At 44.7% G+C, this 21,585-nt stretch overlaps 1 protein-coding gene across 1 annotated transcript; it reads left to right on the forward strand.

Moving 5' to 3' along the window:
• Positions 1-15,010: 15,010 nt before the first annotated feature.
• Positions 15,011-16,426, forward strand: LOC124664743 (aspartic proteinase CDR1-like). Its single transcript, XM_047202189.1, has one exon. It carries the CDS (start codon positions 15,011-15,013, stop codon positions 16,424-16,426), a length of 1,416 nt encoding a protein of 471 aa, XP_047058145.1.
• Positions 16,427-21,585: the final 5,159 nt, after the last annotated feature.

The raw sequence follows: 21,585 nt of genomic DNA on the forward strand, positions 1-21,585 counted from the left end.
TGTTGAGGAATCCTCTTCCTTGAATGATAAGGTTGATGCTATTATGTCTATGCTTGTGAATGATAGGACTAATGTTGATCCTAATAATGTTCCGTTAGCTTCATTGGTTGCACAAGAAGAACATGTTGATGTAAACTTCATTAAAAATAATAATTTCAACAACAATGCTTATCGGAACAATTCTAGTAACAACTATAGGCCATATCCTTATAATAATGGTAACGGCTATGGTAATTCTTATGGAAATTCTTACAACAATAATAGGAATTCACCCCCTGGACTTGAAGCCATGCTTAAAGAATTTATTAGTACACAAACTGCCTTTAACAAATCTGTTGAGGAAAAGCTCAATAAAATTGATATTCTTGTTTCTAGAGTTGATAGTCTTGCCTACGATGTTGATCTTTTGAAATCGAAAGTTATGCCTAATAGGGATATTGAAAATAAAATTGTTACTACAGCAAATGCCATCCAAGTTAGAATTAATGAGAATATAAGATTAATGGCTGAAGCTGCGTGCTAGGTGGGATAGAGAAGAAAATGAAAAACTAGCTAAAGAGAAGAATATAGCTAAAGTTTGGACTATTACCACCACTAGTAATGCTAATGCTACACATGTTGCTGCACCTCCTACTCATACTAATAAAAGAATTGGTGTTAGCAATGTTTCCACTTCTAATGCAAAGCGCGAAAAGCTGCTGAAGCTGCTAAAGCTAGCTGAAACTGCACTGTGATAAAGCTGCTGAAATTTTTCCAACATTGGGGATGATGATCCCATTGCTTTAGATTATAATGGTTTGAATTTTGATGATTGCCACATCTCTGAAGTTATAAAGTTCTTGCAAAAACTTGCTAAAAGTCCTAATGCTAGTGCTATAAATTTGGCTTTCACGCATCATATTACAAATGCTCTCATAAAAGCTAGAGAAGAGAAACTAGAGCGTGAAGCCTCTATTCCTAAAAAGCTAGAAGATGGTTGGGAGCCCATCATTAAGATGAAGGTTAAAGATTTTGATTGTAATGCTTTATGTGATCTTGGTGCAAGTATTTCTGTTATGCCTAAGAAAATTTATAATATGCTTGACTTGCCACCGCTGAAAAATTGTTATTTGGATGTTAATCTTGCTGATCATTCTACAAAGAAACCTTTGGGTAAAGTTGATAATGTTCGCATTACCGTTAACAATAATCTTGTTCCAGTTGATTTTGTTGTCTTGGATATTGAATGCAATGCATCTTGTCCAATTATATTGGGAAGACCTTTTCTTCGAACTGTTGGTGCTATTATTGATATGAGGGAAGGTAATATAAAATATCAATTTCCTCTCAAGAAAGGTATGGAACACTTCCCTAGAAGAGATAATGAATGTTTTGAGCTTTCTCTTGATTTGCTTTTATTTGTCGGGTACTTTAAGACCTACTGGTCCTTATGAGAGAGGGAGACACGATTTCATATATCACAATAATATTAAGTCTCCTCTCCTTGTGTTGAAATTTTTCAAGTTACACTTGTTTTGTCTTCATATGCTACTCACTTTGTTCTTCATTGACTTGTTTTCTTACAAGGCTCCTATGCATAGGAAGAGTGTTAGATTTAAACATGTTTTATATATGCTTCTTGATGCTCTCATTTCAACTCTCATCTTTATGTGAGCATCATAAAAATCACTATGCCTAGCTAAAAGGCATTAAAGAAAAGCGCTTATGGGAGACAACCCATCGTTTTTATTTTCTGTTATTTTTCGCTTTTCCTTTTGTTTTGAGTCAAGGTACTTGTTACTTCTGTAGCAATACCTTTGTATCTTTATTTTCTTGCATTGTTGTGCCAAGTAAAGTCTCTAATAGAAAGTTGATACTAGATTTGGATTTCTGCGCAGAAACAGATTTTTAGCTGTCACGGTTTTGAGCTTTTCTCTCTGCAGAAAATTCTAAAAATTCTGAAAAAGTTCATGAGTAATCCTCAGAAATGTACGCAACTTTCATTAGCTTTAAGTTTTCGGATCTGAGCATGTTAAGTGCCTCGAAAAAATTCGTCTTTACGGACTATTTTGTGTTGACAGATTCTGCCTTTTATTTCGCATTGCCTCTTTTACTGTGTTTGAGTGGATTCCTTTGCTCCATTGGATTTCAGTAGCTATGGGTAATGCCCAGAAGTGTTGGTAATGATTGTATCCGTGCAGAACATGTGAATTTTTGATTATGCACTAACCCGCTAATAAGATTACTTCGAGTTTGGTGTGAAGGAAGTTTTCAAGGATCAAGAGAGAAGAATGATATTACATGATCAAGAAGAGTTAAAAGCCTAAGCTTGGGGATGCCCCCGTGGTTCATCCCTATATATTCCAAGAAGACTCAAGCGTCTAAGCTTGGGGATGCCCAAGGCATCCCCTTCTTCATCGATAATTTATCAGGTCATCTCTAGTGAAACTATATTTTAATTCCATCACATCTTATGCACTTTACTTGGAGCGTCCGTGTACTTTTATTTTCGTTTTGTTATTTTAGTTTTCTGAATAAATTCGGATCCTAGCAATCCTTGTGTGGGAGAGAGACACGCTCCGCTTTTTCATGTGAACACTTGTGTTCTTCGTTTTATTTTTTCATGTTCATGGCGAAAGCTGAAAGCTGCAGCACTTATTGTTATTTGGTTGGAAACAGAAAATGCTTCATGTGGTAGTTGGTATATTGTCTTGAATAATTTGATACTTGGCAATTGTTTTGAGCTCTCAAGTATATCATGTTTAAGCTCTTGCATCATGTAGTTTAAACCTATTAGTGAAGAACTACCGTAGAGCTTGTTGAAATTCGGATTGCATGATTGGTCTCTCTAAGGTCTAGATATTTTCTGGTAAAAGTGTTTGAGCAACAAGGAAGACAGTGTAGAGTCTTATACTGCTTGCAATATGTTCTTGTGTAAGTTTTGCTGTACCGGTTTATACTTGTGTTTGCTTCAAACAACCATGCTAGCCAAAGCCTTGTACTGAGAGGAAATGCTTCTCGTGCATCCAAAACCTTGAGCCAAAACCTATGCCATTTGTGTCCATCATAACTACCTACTATGTGGTATTTTTCTGCCATTCCAAGTAAATACTTCATGTGCTACCTTTAAACAATTCAAAACTTTATTACTTCTTATTTGTGTCAATGTTTTATAGCTCATGAGGAAATATGTGATGTTTTATCTTTCAATCTTGTTGGGCAGACTTTCACCAATGGACTAGTGGCATATACATCCGCTTATCCAATAATTTTGCAAAAAGAGTCGTGCAACGGGGTGCCCAGCTCCCGCTTAATTAACTTTCATTAATAATTCTCTTCACATGTTTTGCCCTGATTTATCAGTAAGCAACTTAATTTTGCAATAGACACTCCTCCATGGTATGTGAAATGTTGGAAGGCACCCGAGGATTCGGTTAGCCATGGCTTGTGAAAGCGAAAGGTTGGGAGAAGTGTCATCTATAAATAAAACGAAAATACATGTGTAAACAAAAGAGAAGAGGGATGATCTACCTTGCTGGTAGAGATAACATCCTTCATGGGAGCCGCTCTTTGAAAGTCTGTTTGACAAGGGGGTTAGAGTGCCCACTACCATTCGTTGACAACAACAAACACCTCTCAAAACTTTATTTTTATGCTCTCTTTATGATTTCAAAACTTAAAAAGCTCTAGCACATGATTTAATCCCTACTTCCTCTCGCGAAGGGCCTTTCTTTTACTTTATGTTGAGTCAGTTTACCTACTTCTTTCTATCTTAGAAGCAAATACTTGTGTCAACTGTGTGCATTGATTCTTACATGCTTTCTTATTGCACTTATTATATTACTTTGTGTTGACAATTATCCATGAGATATACATGTTAAAAGTTGAAAGCAATTGCTGAAACTTAAATCTTCCTTTTTGTTGCTTCAAAACCTTTTATTAAGAATCTATTGCTTTATGAGTTAACTCTTATGCAAGACTTTTTGATGCTTGTCTTGAAAGTACTATTCATGAAAAGTTTTTGCTATATGATTCAGTTGTTTAGTCATTATCTATTTGTTAGCAAACTATAGACCATTCCTTTGAGTCACTTCATTCATCTCATATGCTTTACAATGGTATTGATCAAGATTATGTTGGTACCATGTCACTTCAGAAATTATTCTTTTTATCGTTTACCTACTCGAGGGCGAGTAGGAACTAAGCTTGGGGATGCTTGATACATCTCCAACGTTCCATGCTTATATTATACCAATTGCTACATGTTTTATATACACTTTATATCATTTTTATGCATTTTCCGGGACTAACCTATTAACAAGATGCCGAAGTGCCAGTTCATGTTTTCTGCTGTTTTTGGTTCCAGAAAATTACTTCTGCGAATATTCTCGGAATTGCGCGAAACAAAAGGCCACGCCCCTATCTTTCCAAAAGCTTCACGGAGTCCGAAGGAGAGACGAAGGGGGGCCACGAGCTGGCCACCTCATAGGGTGGCGCGGCCCCACCTTCTGCCGCGCCGCCAGGTGGGGTGGGCCCCTCGGGACTCCACCGACGCTGCCCCTTCGCCTATATATTGCCCTAGACGCGAAACCCTAAATAATCCAGTCATATTCCACCAAGGGTTCCGCAGCGCCGCCGCCATCGACGACAAGTTTCGGGGGACAGAATCTCTGTTCCGGCATGCCGCCGGGACGGGGAATTGCCCCCGGAGTCGTCTCCATCGACACCACCGCCATCTTCATCGCCGCTGCAGACTCCCATGATGAGGAGGGAGTAGTTCTCCCCCGAGGCTGAGGGCTCTACCGGTAGCTATGTGGTTCATCTCTCTCTCTCATGGTGTGATCTTTATGTGATCATGAGCTTTGTAATCTAGTTGAATATGTAGATGTTACTATTGTCTATTATGCACTCTAGAGGTTACTTTAATATGAACTCCGGAGTCACTCTCCACGGTGTGATGGTGACAGTGTGCGCATCCTGTGTGATTCCTTTATGACATTGTGGAGCTTGTTTATTCCGGCTTGAGGTGTGCTTTTGCAGCCCTACACAGTGAATGGTGTTTGTTATCCAACAAGAGAGTGTTTGAGAGTAGCATTTATTTATTCAATTATGTGATCATTGTTGAGAGTGTCCACTAGTGAAAGTATGATCCCTAGGTCTTGTTTCTAAGCATTGAAACACCGTTTCCAACAAGTTCTGCTACATGTTCGCTTGCTGCCATTTTTATTTCAGATTGCAATTACTACTTATAATCATCCATATTACTTGTATTTCACTATCTCTTCTCCGAACTAGTGCACCTATACATCTCACAAGTGTATTAGGTGTGTTGGGGGCACAAGAGACTTCTTGTATCTTAATTGCAGGGTTGCTTGAGAGGGATATCTTTGACCTCTACCTCCCTGAGTTCGATAAACCTTGGGTGATTCACTTAAGTGCAACTTGCTGCTGTTCTACGAACCTCTGCTCTTGGAGGCCCAACACTGTCTACAGGAATATAAGCGTGCGTAGACATCAGGCGGCTACACAGGTGGGTCGTTCTCGGAGACGAGGACGCCGAGCTTCGCCATCTCGTCGTCCGTCATGTTCTCCGGGAACTCGAAATTGCGGCCCTCCGCCATGGCCTGCTGCCATTCGTGGAAGACGGCCCTGACGTAGTCGCTGCTGTCGTCCTTCACCCCCTCGTTATGGTACGCGAGCGCCTCGATGTAGTCGTCCTCGTCGTCGTAGGCGTCGTAGGCGTCGTCGTCGTGGTCGTCGCGGTCGTCGTTATCGTCGTTGTACTGCGCGCGCGTTGGCGCCTCCTGTCTTCGTGGACGAGTCGGCGGTGCACGCGCGAAGGGAAATCCCTGTCGCCCATGAAGCCCGCCCGGTGGAGACGCGAGCGAACACTTTGCGCGTCCGCCAGCGTCCGCAGAGACGCAAACCTGCCGCAAATATGCGCCAGGTTTGCGTCTCTGCGGATGGCCCGGTCACTTTGCATCGCGCTGCTGGAGGTGGTGCCAGACGCATTTTCGGTCAATGCGCACGCAAACGGTCGCTCAGCGTCCGTTTGCGTCGCGCCGCTAGAGATACCCTTATGCATGCTTTTTCAAGTTAATGGCACTTTGACTGTCAGAAAACAAGTTAATGTAAGAATCATCATCACAAAGCTCGGTATATAAACATTTCAACCAAACAGACTCTTTGCAAGTTTCAGCTATTGCCATATATTCTGCTTCGGTCGTAGATTGGGTAACAACAAGTTGTAACGTTGCCTTCCAACTCACAGCACATCCACTAATAGTGAACACATAATCTGTGAGGGATCTTCTTTTATCCAAATCGGCAGCAAAATCTGAATCCATATAGCCTACGAGTCCCTCACCGGTCTTACCAAACTTCAACCAAGCTTTGGATGCGCCACGAAGGTACCTGAAAATCCACTGAATAACTTTCCAATGTTCTTTACCAGGATTACCCATGTATCAAATGACCAAACTCATAGCATATGACAAATCAGGACGAGAGCAAACCATGGCTTACATCAAGGAACCAACAGCACTAGAATATGGAACTCGTGACATGTGCTCAATATCTCCATCAGTACTAGGACATTGCAATGCTGGCAATTTAAAATGAGGAGCAATAGGTGTACTAACAGACTTTGCATCATGCATATTAAAACAATGAAGAACTTTCTGAATGTAATTTTGCTGACTAAGAAATAACACACTAGATTTTATGTCTCTTGTAATTTCCATACCTAGTGATGAGGACATCCCTGCCACACTACTACCTCCGTCATTACGAGATGAAGATGATGCTGCTGTGAAGCTCAAGTCCAATGAAGTCAGGATTGGACCAATGACACGAGCTCGTGCGAAGCTACTTAAGCAACATGTGAACTTGTTCCTATGTGATACTTTGATCGATGAGAACTTTATACTGCCTAAGTCGTATTACTTATGTATGATCAGGTATGAAGAGGAACCAAGCATCGCACGAGGAGGAGAGGAGCAGCTGGACAAGAAGATGGACGTGAAGCTGGACATTGAGCTGGACACGAAGATTTTCCATGGACGCGCGAGGGAGGAGCGGGAGGCATGCGCGAGAGGAGGAGAAGTCCAGACCGGCGCCCAGTCCGGTCAACCGGCTGTGCCGCCGGACCAACCGGTCCCAGGGCCGGTCCGACCGGCTGCACCGCCGGATCCATCCGGTTGCAACCGGATTTCACGCTTGTGCCAACCGGGCGCTATCCAGTAACCCAGGTCGGCCGTGTCCGAATCTGTCTCGACCAGATCTATTCTGGGTCGGTTATTTTTGTATCTTTTCGACCTGAGGTCGTCCTAAACCCCTATAAGTTCCCAGGACGCCCCCAAAGTTGCTTTATACCACGTTTAAGATAAACCCTAGTTATTAGTTGTTTGCTCTCCAAAACTATTGAATTCCCTACACCATATTGCTTGATATTGTGTAGATCTGAAAGTCTTGTGTAATCTGCTGTTCCATTGGGAATTTGAAGGTTGCAACTTACCGCTTCGTGACCAGCGGCTACGTGCGCAAGTGTGTGGATTTGCGAATATCTTGCAGGGTTGAGAGCTGTTGCATTGGCGACAGGGATCAATCGAGAGATCTCGTTGCGTCATACAAGTTATCATCCACTTCATCAAGTTACCTCCGCTGCAATCACCCCGTAATCATCATCACCACCGTTGCTTACTGAGAAGATCGGGCCACCCCTTATCACCTAGTATTTTCTTAGCAGCACCAAGATCCTTCATCTCAAACTCACTACTTAATTGTGACTTTAAAGTAGTAATCTCTTTCTTGCCCTTGGCAGCAATCAACATATGATCAACATATAACAGCAAGTATATTGGTGATCCATTAACAAATTTGATATAAACACAACTATCATATTGAGATCTCTTAAACTCATGTGCAAGCATAAATGAACCAAACTTTTTATACCACTGTCTTGGAGACTGTTTCAGACCATAAATGGACATCTTCAACTTGCAAATACAATCCTCCTAACTAGGCACAACAAAACCTTCAGGTTGATCTATGTATATCTCCTCCTCAAGCTCACCATGCAGAAAAGCAGTCTTTACATCTAGCTGCTCAAGCTCAAGATCATGCATAGCCACAATACCAAATAATGCATGAATGGAACTATGCTTCACAACCGGAGAGAATACATCATTATAATCAATACCTGAAATTGGCTGAAACCTTTTGCTACTAACCTTGCCTTAAACCTCGGAGACTCATTAGGAGACAAACATTTCTTTCTTTTAAATATCCACTTACAGCGGAGAGCCTTGTTTTGTTTAGGCAAGCGCGCAACATCCCATGTGCCATTCTTGTCAAACGATTGCATCTCCTCTTGCATAGCAGAAATTCACTTCACGCGGTCAACGGATGCAACAACCTCAGTATATGTAGCAGGTTCAGTATCATGCCACCTGTTCAGCACAACTCAAAGCATGATGAACAAGATTACATTCTTCAATTAAACAAGGACGTGGACCTTTGTTACGCCTCGGCCTATCAGCAGCAATGGAACTATTTGTTTGCTGCAAAACAGGTGGTGAGTGCTGAACAACAGTGCTATCAATTTCAAGAACATCATTTTCTTTCTCCTCCACGTGCTCCACCTGCACGCTGATCCTCTGTTGCTCATCATCAGAATTATCAGAAAAATCAACAACATCAGTAACATCTGTAGATAAACACTTATAAAACATGACAGCCTCATTAAAGACAACATTCCTGCTATGCAAAACCTTCTTAGTTTCAGGATTCCATAACTTCTATGCCTTAACTCCTGAACCATAACCAAGAAACACACACTTACCAGCCCTAGGCGCTAGCTTTCCATTATCAACATGAGCATAAGCAGTGCAACCGAAGACTCTCAACTGTGAATAATCAGCAGGTGAACCAGACCATACCTCAATAGGAGTTTTCTTATCAAGCGGAATGCAAGGTGACCTGTTTATCAAGTAACAAGCGGTGGAGGCTGCTTCAGTCCAAAAACGTCTATGCATACCAACATTGGATAACATGCAGCGAGTCTTGGAGATGATGGTTCTGTTCATCCTCTCCGCCACACCATTCTGCTGAGGAGTATATGGGATAGTGTGGTGCCTGACAATGCCTTTGTCGCTGCAATAATCATTGAAAACAGTAGAACAAAACTCCATGCCATTGTCAGTACGAAGCAATTTAACTTTCTTTTCTGTTTGCTTCTCTACCATAACTTTACACTTTCTAAAAGCATCAAACACATCAGATTTATGTTTCGGAAAGAAAGGCCACACTTTTCTGGAGTAATCATCTATGATAGTAAGCATGTAATTTGCGCCACCAAGAGAAGTCTTGCGGGAAGGTCCCCACACATTAGCATGCACATAATCTAAAATTCCTTTGGTGGTATGAACGGAAACATTGAATTTACCTCTTTTATGCTTACCAAAAATGCAGTGCTCACAGAACTCAAACTTACTCAAATTGCAGCCATCTAGCAGATCTCTCCTGTGTAATTCTACCATGGCATGTTCACTCATATGTCCAATACGCATATGCCACATATTAGTTTTATCATGCTCATTAGGAATAACAGCAGCGGCAATACCAGACAAAGTGTTACCTCTAAGAACATATAACTTCGCAGAATTCATATCACCTATCATGTGAACGAGAGAACCTTTTGATACCTTCAGAACTCCGCAAGAACCGGAGTGTTTGTACCGATCAACATCAACCGTACAAAGAGAGATCAGATTTCTAGCCATGCCAGGATGTGTCTCACATCTGTCAGAGTGCCTATCATACCATCATCCATCTTAGTCTGAACGGAGCCAATGCCAACGATCTCACGTGGGTTGTTATCTCCCATACGCACAAAATCGCCACTCTGCACAAACTCATAAGAACTGAACCCATCTTTGTTACAGCAAATATGAAACGAACATGTAGAATCAAGGATCCACTCATCATTACCAGAAACACAACCAGCAAACACAACTAGGCGATCGCCATCAGAATTATCACTGGAAACAATAGCAGCCTTACCATCACCATCAGATTTGTTTTTCGGTTGGTAAGTACCGTTTCTTTTCTCTTTGTTCTACAACTTCCAGCAATCATCAATATTGTGATTAGTTTTCTTACAGTACTTGCAGAACTTACCATCTCGTCCCTTGGAATTTGAGCGACCTCTATCGGTCTTGCTCTTATCTCTGTTGTTGTAGTAGTAGTTGTTGTTTCTGTTCTCGGTCCTGTCTCGGACCTGCAATGCTTCTGCCTTAGATGACGAACCCTATGTCTGCACCATAGATTTCATCTTTTCCCTTTGCTGGAGGGCCTCATAAACTTCGGCAAGGGTTAGTTCATCACGGCTGTATAACAAGGTGTCTCGAAAATTCGCAAAATAATTAGGCAATGAGACTAACAATATAAAAGCTAGATACTCGTCCTCATAACTTACCTCCATGGATAACAAATCAGAAACGATCTCTCTAAAGATCGATAGGTGATTCATTACTGACGCACCTTCTTGCAGCTTATGCGAGAACAACTTCATCTTCACGTGCATCTTACTAGTTAGATCTTTGAACATGCAAATCGATTCCAGTTTATCGATTCCAGATCTTCGGCCCAATCCTACCGGCGACGGGCCTCGCTCCGCTCGTCAGAAGTTAGCCTCCCTTTAGAATGAATTTGGATCCCAATACAACAACAAAGGTGGAGACCAAGTTGACGCGTATAACCAGGCTGCTGATGTGGAGCCGCGTGATGTCAGGCATGCCACGCAGTGGCGACAATTTGAGGAGATCGAGAGTGCCCAGCAGCTAGCTCAGCACGCGACGTTCCGACATGAAATTGATGCCCGTACTCGACGGCACGACTCCAGCAATCACTGAGGCACGCAGCAGCGGCAAGGGATCCGACGGCTTGTGACCAACGGCAGGGCGTGCAGCGCGTCCATGGTGTTGAATGGTCCTCCGGGCGAGCTCTGCACCTTGTCGTCGGCGTCGATCTCCTCGGCTCCTCTAAGTGCAACGCTCCGGCCTGCCGACGAGGAGCTGACGAACGCCGTATCTACAGGTTGTTGTGGCCCTCCTTTGCTAAGCTGGGAGCCTCCGCCTCTCTTTTTGTCCGATGTCGGTTTGGGTTTGAGTTGCTAGTACTCGGCAGTTTCCGGCGCCGATGTTATAGGGTCGCGTGTCATGTGTTTGTGTGATGGATATTGGTGAATTTTAGTAGGACACGGTAGCGTGCTATCGCTATGGGACGAGGCTTGCCTGTGCCGTAGGCTTGCGACCATCCGTGTGGCACGCGGTCGAGTAGTGGCCCGAGTTAATTAGCCTTTGTGGGATATGTGCCCTTCATTTTTTTTCTGTTTTTTCCTATAATATTTAGCCTGTTTTGGAGCTAGTTTTTTAATTGTGCGAGTGTTAAGAAATTGTGTATTTTCTTAATTATTTTTTGTTATAGAAAATATAAGAATATATATTTTTTTAATTTTGCAATTGAGGTGACAACTGCATTTTATTAGTTACAAGTTGGGGTTACCGAGCTATTTTTAAGTTGCAACTGTGGTTGCAATGTTGTTTTTTTTATAGATTTTTTTCTTTGTAACTCATGTCACAATTTAAATTTTTCAGTTGCAACTCGGGTCGCAACCGAGATTTTTCTAGTTGTAAGTGGGTTCGCAATTGAAATTTTGAGGGGCAACTGAGATTTTTTCCAGTTGCAAGTTGGATCGCAACTGAGATTTTTATTTGCAAGTGAGGTACAACCGAGATATGTCCAATTGCAAGTGGAGTCGTAACTGACAATTTGTTTCCAACCGCAACCATGGTTGCGACTGAGACATTCTCCAGTTGGAAGTGTGGTTGCAACTAAGATTTATCTAGAGATTTTTCTAGTTGCAAGTGTGATTGCAACTGAGAGTTTTTCTAGTTGCAAGTGGAGTTCCAACCGAGAAATTTTTTAAATATACGAATTATAAAAAAGTTACCGAAGTTTTTTGTCGTGTCATTTTATTTTAACGAATATGAGAGAGAAAATTTAACTTATTCGTTCTATGATTGTTTAGATTGTAAAAGATAAAAATAAAACGTAAAAGAAACAACTATAAAAGGTGATGACATCATTCTACTAAGCTATAAGCTAATTCTTAGTAAACTAAGCCTAGAGAGACCTATGTTTTTAGTTGCAAGTGTACTTTCAGTCAGCGGTGGAGCTTGAACCAAAAAGTTGGGCGGGCCAGACTGGAAGAGAGCAAATTTTTAATTCATTAACTAAGAATTGGTATTTTTTAGTCAAAAATAATAATTTGAGGAAATTTGAGAGAAAAATCATGCTATTGAACTGCTAACTATGAACTTGTGGAAAGAGAGAAATTTAGATGTGCTAGACTAGTGAAGAGATACATGATACTTGCTACCAACGATAACTAGTTTTCAGAAAAATTAACGAAGCAGCCGAAGCTTAGACATTTTTCTTATTGGGCTCTTTTCATCACTACGCAATAGCCAATTTGTATGCATGGGGCTGCCCTGAATAGTTGTGAGGCAGTGCTTGGTGTTTGGTGCTAGGTGGCTTGGCTCTACCGATTCTAGCAGATTGGGCCAAGAATACATAGGTTTAGAGGATTTTTGCAAAAATCTTGGGTTGGCCACGGTCCAGTTCAGTCCCAACGTAGCTTCACCAGTGCTTTTAGTTGCAAGTGTAGGCGCAACTAATATTTTTACAAGTTGCAAGGTAAGCACACTTTTTTTCTGTTGCAACGACACCCAAAAGAATTCTATGGGCTACTGGGAAATAATTTAACTGCTCAAAATCTTCACGCGAAATATGTAAATGTGTTCATTATACTTTTAAAAAAGGAGCGCGCAATTCTGATGAATAAGTCACGTTCAAGCAAGTTTGTGAACTGGTCTTTTTATAATCTGTCGTGGCCATAAATGATTGGCTTAGTATTCTTGTTGGACTGTGCACTCTGCGCACGTTGTAAATGTATCGATCACAGCGTTACCAGCCAGATCTAATGAAGCGATATCTCGTGGGGTGTTACGTGGCCGCTGACGTCAGTTAGGTGAGAATTAAGCTAATTCTCATCTAACTGAGCGTACCCTATGCTAAAGGAAAAAATCCAAAATAAACCCTGAACTCATAGACAAAAGATAAATCGAACCATGAACTCTCGATCCCTGAAATTGGCACCCTAAACTCTCTAATCCTAGTCTATTTTAAACCTTAGGGCCGTTTCAGCTGGGATTGGCTGATGTGGCAATGAAAAAAATCCTTTATTTTTTCTATTCTTCTTCCCTAGCCCGACGTTCACCCCAATGCCTGGACCAATCCGCCCACCCTCGCTGCTCGCCTCCTTCTCTGGTGGCGAACTCGATGGCATGCTCCGGGTGATTCAATCGACAATGAGGACCACCCTCTCTATCCGCTATTGTCGGCGTACTTGTTTGTAGCCGCGGTGACGGGCATGTGAGGAATCCAACGTTCGAAAAATTCGACGACGCTCACAACATCATCCTGGTTTGCCTGGAGCCACGCGGCTTCCCCGGAGGACACCAAACGCAGCGCCACAAGGAGCAGATCGTTTGGTGTAAGGTCATCACGAACTTGGCCTTGCAAGCATGGGCAGATCGGCAGGCTGCGGCGGCACACCTGTGCCGTGGAAGAAGGTGATCATGCCCTCCACTCTTGTCTTATATGGACGTTTCCATACGTCTGGGAGGTCTACTCGGTGAGGCAGAGCCAATGGACATGGTGGCGAGGCTCGGCGTGGTCTAAGGCTAAGGAGATGATGTCAATGCCAGCAGCAGCGCAGACTAGATGCCGCTCGCGTTCTCGATTTTTGGTGCACGATAGGACCTCATCCTTTAGGGAGAACTGGATCTTAGCGAGAGAGCAACACAGTGGCGGTGCTAGGCCGCGAGATCGTTGGCCGGAGAGGGCAGAGAAGGAGGAAGAGTGGTGGCTAACCACGGGGATGTCAGATTGGAGGCCGCGGACGCCCGGGTAGAGGCTGCACTCGCAGCGGCCGTCCCCAAGCCCAGCTGGACGAGCACTCATCCTTCCGCCGTCGACTCTCTCCCTACTCCCCTGCTGTCGTCGTGCCTTGCCGGAGCGCTCCGCCGCCGCGCATGGCCACGATGCCTCTGTGCACTGTTTGACCGAAAGGAATATACAGGATGTTGGGTAACAACGAAAAACAAAAAAATAATTAATATGATATGTGGATCCCACTGTCTGTGAGAGGAGCCCATGATCCCGGTTGTCTTCGTTGTTTTCCTGGTGTGCCAAACACCTCCAGGGTTTAAAATAGACCGGGATTAGAGAGTTTAGGGTGCCAATTTCAGGGATTAAGGGATTAGGAGTTCAGGGTTCGGTTTATCTTTCGTCTATGAGTTCAGGGTTTGTTTTGCACTTTTTCCTATGCTAAATGCCCGTCTACCTCCTACAAGGCTGCACCGGGACGATGGTCGTGAACCTCACTCGTGATCCATGGATGGAATGGGATAAAAAGGAAGATTAAGCAGGACCAAATTTAATCAGATTAATTTCTTGCCGTTTCCAAAATGATTTTTTCCGTTACTAATACTAGTACTGTACCATTTTTCCAGTATACCACCAATCCCACCAATCAATCAATCAATCACCTCCATATATGCGATCCACCAAGATTACAAGTAATCACTCACGATTTTGTAGCACCGCCTTGATTACCGCCTAAAAATCTTCAGTTTCAGCCCAAAAGCAGTAGAAACCGGGGGCCTGCAGCATGATCTCCTGCTCTCCGGTGAAATATACACTTGATTACGCGTAATGCAGCTCGCTGGCAATGAAATCCCGACTTGCCACATTCGTCTCCCCCATTAACCGAGTACCATTTTTTTTGTCACACGACCTCCTCTATTAATACGACCGCTGCACTGCAGTACCAGCATCAAGGCGCCATTAGCAAGCGATCGACCACCAGAGATACTCTTCCTTGGGAACTGAGTTGTGACACACAATGGCGGGTACGACGGTATCTCGCGCTCTCCTCCTGCTCCTCGGCGTCGTCCTCACGGCGCAGCTGTGCGGGTGCACAGCGTACGTCGGTCGCGGTGAGGGGTTCAGCGTGGAGTTCATCCACCGGGACGATGTCAGGTCGCCGTACCACGACCCGTCCCTCACCGCGCACGAACGCGTGCTCGGCGCCATCCGGCGGTCCACGGCCCGCGCCGCGGTGCTCGCGCCCTCCCATGTCCGCGGCGATGACGACGCCCCCGCCCCTTCCACCGACGGCGCCGTGAGCGAGGTCACCTCCAAGCCTTTCGAGTACCTGATGGCAGTCACCGTCGGCACGCCGTCCACCAGGATGCTCGCCATCGCCGACACCGGCAGCGACCTCATCTGGCTCAACTGCACCGACGACACTGGTAAGGACGCGCCGCCGCCGACCGGCGTGTTCTACCCGGATAACTCGACGACGTTCGGCCTCGTGGACTGCGATTCCGGCGCGTGCCGCGCGCTCAACGACGCCTCCTGCACCCAATCCAACCATTGCAAGTACCTCTACTCCTACGGAGACGGCTCCCGGACCAGCGGCCTCCTGTCCACGGAGACCTTCACCTTCGACGACGGCGTAGCGAGGCACAGTGACGAGGCAGCCTCGTTGCGGGTGGCCAACGTCAACTTCGGCTGCTCCACTGAAAACGCCGGCACGTTCCCGGCGGACGGCCTAGTCGGCCTCGGCGGCGGCGAGCTCTCCCTCGTCACGCAGCTCGGCAACGACACCTCCATCGGCAGGAAGTTTTCCTACTGCCTCGTCCCCTACGGCTTGAACGCCTCATCAGCGCTCAACTTCGGCGCCCGCGCTGACGTGACGGAGCCGGGCGCGGCCACCACGCGGCTTGTCCGCTCCGAGATCGATACCTACTACACCGTCAAGCTCGAGTCCATCAAGATAGGCAACTCCTCCTTCAAGCCGCACGGGTCCTCCCGCATCATCGTCGACTCTGGCACGACGCTGACGTACCTCGACAAGGAGGTTCTTGACACGCTGGTGAAGGATCTGACCAAGCGGATCAAGCTCCCCAAGGCGGAATCGCCGGAGAAGCTGCTGCAGCTGTGCTTCGACATCAGCCATGTGCGTGAGGGGCAGGTCGAGGCGTCGCTACCGGACGTGACGCTGCAGCTGGGCGGCGGCGCGGCGGTGACGCTGAAGGCGGAGAACTCGTTCGTGGTGGTGCAGGAGGGGACGATGTGCTTGGCGATGGCGGCGGCGTCGCAGCAGAACCCGGTGTCCATCCTTGGGAACATCGCGCAGCAGAACATGCACGTCGGGTACGACCTCGACAAGCGCACCGTGACCTTCGCCCCAGCCGACTGCGCGAGCTCCTACGCCTCCGCTCCTGCACCGTCGCCTTCGCCTTCGCCGCAGTAGAGGATAAATATCTGAATATCTGATCACCATTAGTTGTTCAAGATGGTGTAAATGAATATAAACGTGTTTCTTCCGTCATTCTTTGCATTAATCTCAGCGGAAAACTCCGTCCATTTCATATTAGTTATCGTCAATACTCAATACTAAATAAACAACAACTAAAGAAAACATGTGAATATATAAGTACACCACCAAGTGTCGTTGAAGCCGGCCTCCGGAGGTCAGTCAGCGCAACGTTGGTCGAGAGCCCCCTCAAAAGCCTGCTGATGGACGAACACCTGGTCACTGGGCCTATAAGCTAAAGGAAAATGCTTACGATCCGGCGACTGATCGCTCGCCAGCGATCGGTCGTCCGGCCTCGCTCCCGCTTCGGTTTAATGGGCCTGTTTTTTCGGTCCAACAATAGTTTCCCTGCAAAACACATGAGTGAGATGATGAACTATTTGTTGTAAACAATCCGTAATTTTTCTAGGATTTATTGTTAACAATTATTGTAAAGAGACAACTTTTTTTTTTGTTGATGCTAATAAAGTGATTTTTTTGTTGTAACCATTTGTGACTTTTTGGATAAAATAGTACGTGATTTTTGTTGTAATTCAATCCGTAGCAAATTAAATATCGCTTGACCACTTTGCATCATTTTTGCAAACATATTGATTTTTTATTGTAATCGTTTGTGACTTTTTGTAAAAAAAAGTTGGTGACTTTTGTTGTAATTCAATATGTAACAAATTAATGTTTTTTTTGTAAACATATGGATTTTTGTTGTAATAGTCTCCAGTTTTTGTTAATAATAATGGCCACTTTTGTTGTAAATTGATCTCCAACAAAACAATTTGTTGGTTTAACCACTTTATTTGTGACATTACTTTTTAAAAATGTTGCGACTTTTTGTTGTAATAGTATATATTTTTTGTACGCGGAGAGATGATTTTTGTTGTAATACTCTTCACATTAGGGAGGTCATCGCGGGTTGGTTTTCGAGAAAAAGGAGGGTGGCAAATGTAAAACTGCATTTAAACTATTATCTGAGAAATATAGTACCGCGGGTTGATTCTCCAGAAAACCGGGGGCTATAATGTAAACTTCCTAATGCGACTGATTCTGCCCGTCGGATCGCCATCGGACGGCGCGGAGGACAACCGATTTTTGGCCCCAGATCCACCGCCCGACGCGTAGCGTTCGCCTAAGCTAAACTAATCGTGTGGACATTCTTTTGTGATTTTCGCTTCGGGCTAGCCTTTTCGAGTTTTCTTATTTTTTGACATTAGCCTTTTCAAGGTAATAGAATAGAATGAGGAAATTTCCACAAATGGCATGTTTTGGAAAGTGCTGGGCGTCCCCCGGGGATCTGATTCCCCAGCCGTCGGATCGACATCATGTACGGTCAGATTTGCATGTAGCAAAAAAAACCTCTGGCAGCAAAATAAACACCCCCCGACAGCAACTGCATGTAGCAAAATATGGTTCGCCCATGAAATAAAAGAAAAAGTTGAAGCTCACCGGGTTCTCGCTGGAGACCTCACCGGAGAGCCCGTAGCAAACTAAAAAAGCTATTGTAGCAAAACTGAGTATCGTCGAAGACATCGACGAGAACTACGCCAGAGACCCCAGTAGCAAATATATTTTGCTATTGTAGCAAAACTGTAAAAATATTGTAGCAAAAAATTTATTCACATGTTGCAAATCCTCAAAGACATCAACGGAGACCTTGCCTGCAACCGGCATCAGCGCTGTCCAAGGTTCGGCAAATCCATCCGATCAAGGCAACAATGCCCCGAACTTCCAGTAGCAACGCCTGACACCATGTAGCAAAACAGTCCTCCACCAGTAGCAACACGGAGGCCTATGTTAGCAAAACCGGATTCCGCCGGTAGCAACACCGGAGGCGCTTGGCAGTGGGTCGACCTCGGAGGGCTGTACGTGCAGGGGTCAGGGGAACCGGTCTTGCCGGGCGAGTACGCGACCAAGGGGAGCCACAAACGGAACCAGGGTCTCCTCCACGGGAGGTTGTTGCCGCCACGGATCTGGCTGGAGCTTGGAATGCTTGGTAGCAACTGCAAACGGCTGGGAGCGGCGGCGAGTGCTCTGCTATAGCTTCAGAGGCAGGGGAAGACGACGAGACAGCTAGGATTTCGGCCGCCGACAACGGGCGTGGTGGCAGCCATGGCCGCACCTCGCGGCGGCGCGGGAGTCCGCTACAGGAGCACATGATTGCCGGCGGCATGGGAGATCCGGTTCGATCTCTGTTGGCGGCGGCGGAGTCCGACGCCGGCTCCTAAAGCTGCGTGCAGCAGGAGAATTTGGGACGGTGGCCGGGTCGCTCATCCACATGTACGATGGTGGTTAGCCAAAAGTAGGAGAAGATAAGGAAGACGTAGTGGGGTCCACCCATGTGGCTTCCCTTCGTTGCCCAGGCGAGGGACATTTGTCGCTTGGAGAAGCCGGGGGTTGCAAGTCGAGCGATCCCCCAGGGGCGTTCAATCATTTTCCTTTAAAGATTTAACTTTTGCCATATTTTTAAGAAATTGCTTCCCCGAGGGTGACTACTGGAAGAAAAAGTTGATGATGAGTGGTTCGATGTTTGGCGGCAGTAAAATGGTCCGGAACTTGCCAAACATTGGCTTTGCCGACCGTCGTAAAGAAAGCACACAACAAAGATTGAGAACTCGGTAAAAGCTGGGAAAAAACATGATAAACATTTAAACTCGGCAAAATCTGGAAAAAACAAAGGGCAAAGAACCGGACACGATAAACTAGAAAAATCACACGACATAGAATGAGGCATGTGGCCACGTCACCCGCGGTTCACTGTGCCGTCACTACCATAACCTTTGTCGAGTGTCACGTAAACGTACACTCCGGCAAAGGTTATGCCGACTGTTTTACTCGGGAAAGAATCTCCCAAATTTTTCCGACCTTTCCACTCGCGCCGGTGAACCTTAGTGAGTTTTCCCTCCATTTTTTGCCGAGAGTGTATGTTGGAATACACTTGGGGCAAACACCCTTTCCATTTTCCTTCCACCTTTTTGTGTGTCGAAATTTCTTCCCACCCTTTCCTTCATATCTTCATTTCGCGCCATCTTTTGGTCTATATATAGCCCACCTCCCAGACTTAAAATTCACAACTAACTCATCAATTTCTTTTCTCCCCTCCCCTCTTAGTTTTTTCTGTTCGTCGTGTACAAATCATACATATGAGGCTAAGGGAATGTGATATCCAACATGCATAGCCTTGGTGTGGTGGGTCACTGTTGGATGTATTCAGTATCAAGCAGGACCTTTGTTAGATCCCACTCATTGTTCTTTGGAGCTCCTAAGAAATGCATAGGTAACAGAGGAGTTCCTTAGGTGGTCCCAATTATTTTTTGTTCTAAGAATAGAATGAAATCACATAAGGAATTTCTAACAAAACAACTGTATTTTATTACGCAGTTCTTTGGCCACCATATTTATCCCTCAATCGAAATACATAGCTAATGTAGAAATTCAATAGGTGGTCCCAGTTGATTTTTGTTTGAAGAATCAATTGGAATCACCTAAGGAATTTCATAGGTGATCTCAGGTGGTTGTCTCTTCGCTATCCCAATCTGATCGTCAAGTACCTATTTCTTTACCGAGATAGTAGAAAATACATATGACAAACAATATGCCATCTTTCGAGACGAAAACACAAGACAATAGTTTTTTTGCTGTGAGAAACAATGCCAAATCGCCTTTGTCGTGTGTAAGAATTTGGCAAAGGCTTTTCCAGAGATCTCAAAAGCCTTTGTTGAGTCCTTGGACCACTCGGTAAAGGTGGTTTTTCCGTAGTGATTAGCTAACCCTTTGAAGAAACATGCATTCTTTACTTTGTCAGGTATACAAAATCTTTCAAGAGAGAGGACACATGTAGCGAGTGGGTGATGGTACTTGTTGTGGGTATACTTTATGGGTATATCAACGGCATGGCCTAGATCCGGCAAGCCCGGGTGGCCCATAGTTGGTGGTGAGGCATGTGGCCCATCGGGCGGCCCAGTTGCTATAGATCCTGAAGGATGAAGTCCAGCCCAGGAACAGGTAGCCGGATCTCAACCGACCTACGAAGGAGACCGGATCCGTGACGGCCCATGAAGTATCCGGATCCAGCACGTTCTTAGAGGAAGGCGGATCCTTGACGTACACGGCAAGACATTGTACCGTAGTTAGGCAACTTGTATTCCAGCTAGGACTCTCCATGTAAACCCTAGATCCGTGCGCCTTTATAAGACGGATCCCGGGAGCCATAGAGGCACAACCACAACTCATTGTAACAACGCGAAAGTGCCCAGATAATTCCAGACAAGCAGCAGTAGGCCCTGTCATCGTGCAGGTGTTCCGAAGCTGGGTAAATCGCGTACCACCGTCCCGTGTGCACTCCGCCCTATGGCCCCTGTTGGAGATATGCCCAAGAGGCAATAATAAAAGTGGTTATTGTATATCTTTATGTTTATGATAAATGTTTATATACCATGCTATGATTGTATTAACCGAAACATTGATACATGTGTGATATGTAAACAACAATGAGTCCCTAGTAAGCCTCTTAACTAGCTTGTTGATTAATAGATGATTAGTTTCATAATCATGAACATTGGATGTTATTAATAACAAGGTTATATCATTATTTGAATGATGTAATGGACACACCCAATTAAGCGTAGCATAAGATCACGTCATTAAGTTATTTGCTATAAGCTTTCGATACATAGTTACCTAGTCCTTTCGACCATGAGATCATGTAAATCACTTATACCGGAAAGGTACTTTGATTACATCAAACGCCATCTGCGTAAATGGGTGGTTATAAAGGTGGGATTAAGTATCCGGAAAGTATGAGTTGAGGCATATGGATCAACAGTGGGATTTGTCCATCCCGATGACGGATAGATATACTCGGGCCCTCTCGGTGGAATGTCGTCTAATGTCTTGCAAGCATATGAATAATTTCATAAGAGACCACATACCATGGTACGAGTAAAGAGTACTTGTCAGAGACGAGGTTGAACAAGGTATAGAGTGATACCGATGATCAAACCTCGGACAAGTAAAATATCGCGTGACAAAGGGAATTGGTATCGTATGTGAATGGTTCATTCGATCACTAAGTCATCGTTGAATGTGTGGGAGCCATTATGGAT

The sequence above is a fragment of the Lolium rigidum genome, chromosome 6, assembly GCF_022539505.1.
Source record: "Lolium rigidum isolate FL_2022 chromosome 6, APGP_CSIRO_Lrig_0.1, whole genome shotgun sequence".
NCBI lineage: Eukaryota > Viridiplantae > Streptophyta > Magnoliopsida > Poales > Poaceae > Lolium > Lolium rigidum.

Coding starts and splice junctions, on each gene's coding strand:
- LOC124664743 (XM_047202189.1), top strand. CDS start 15,011: ATGGCGGGTACGACGGTATCTCGCGCTCTCCTCCTGCTCCTCGGCGTC.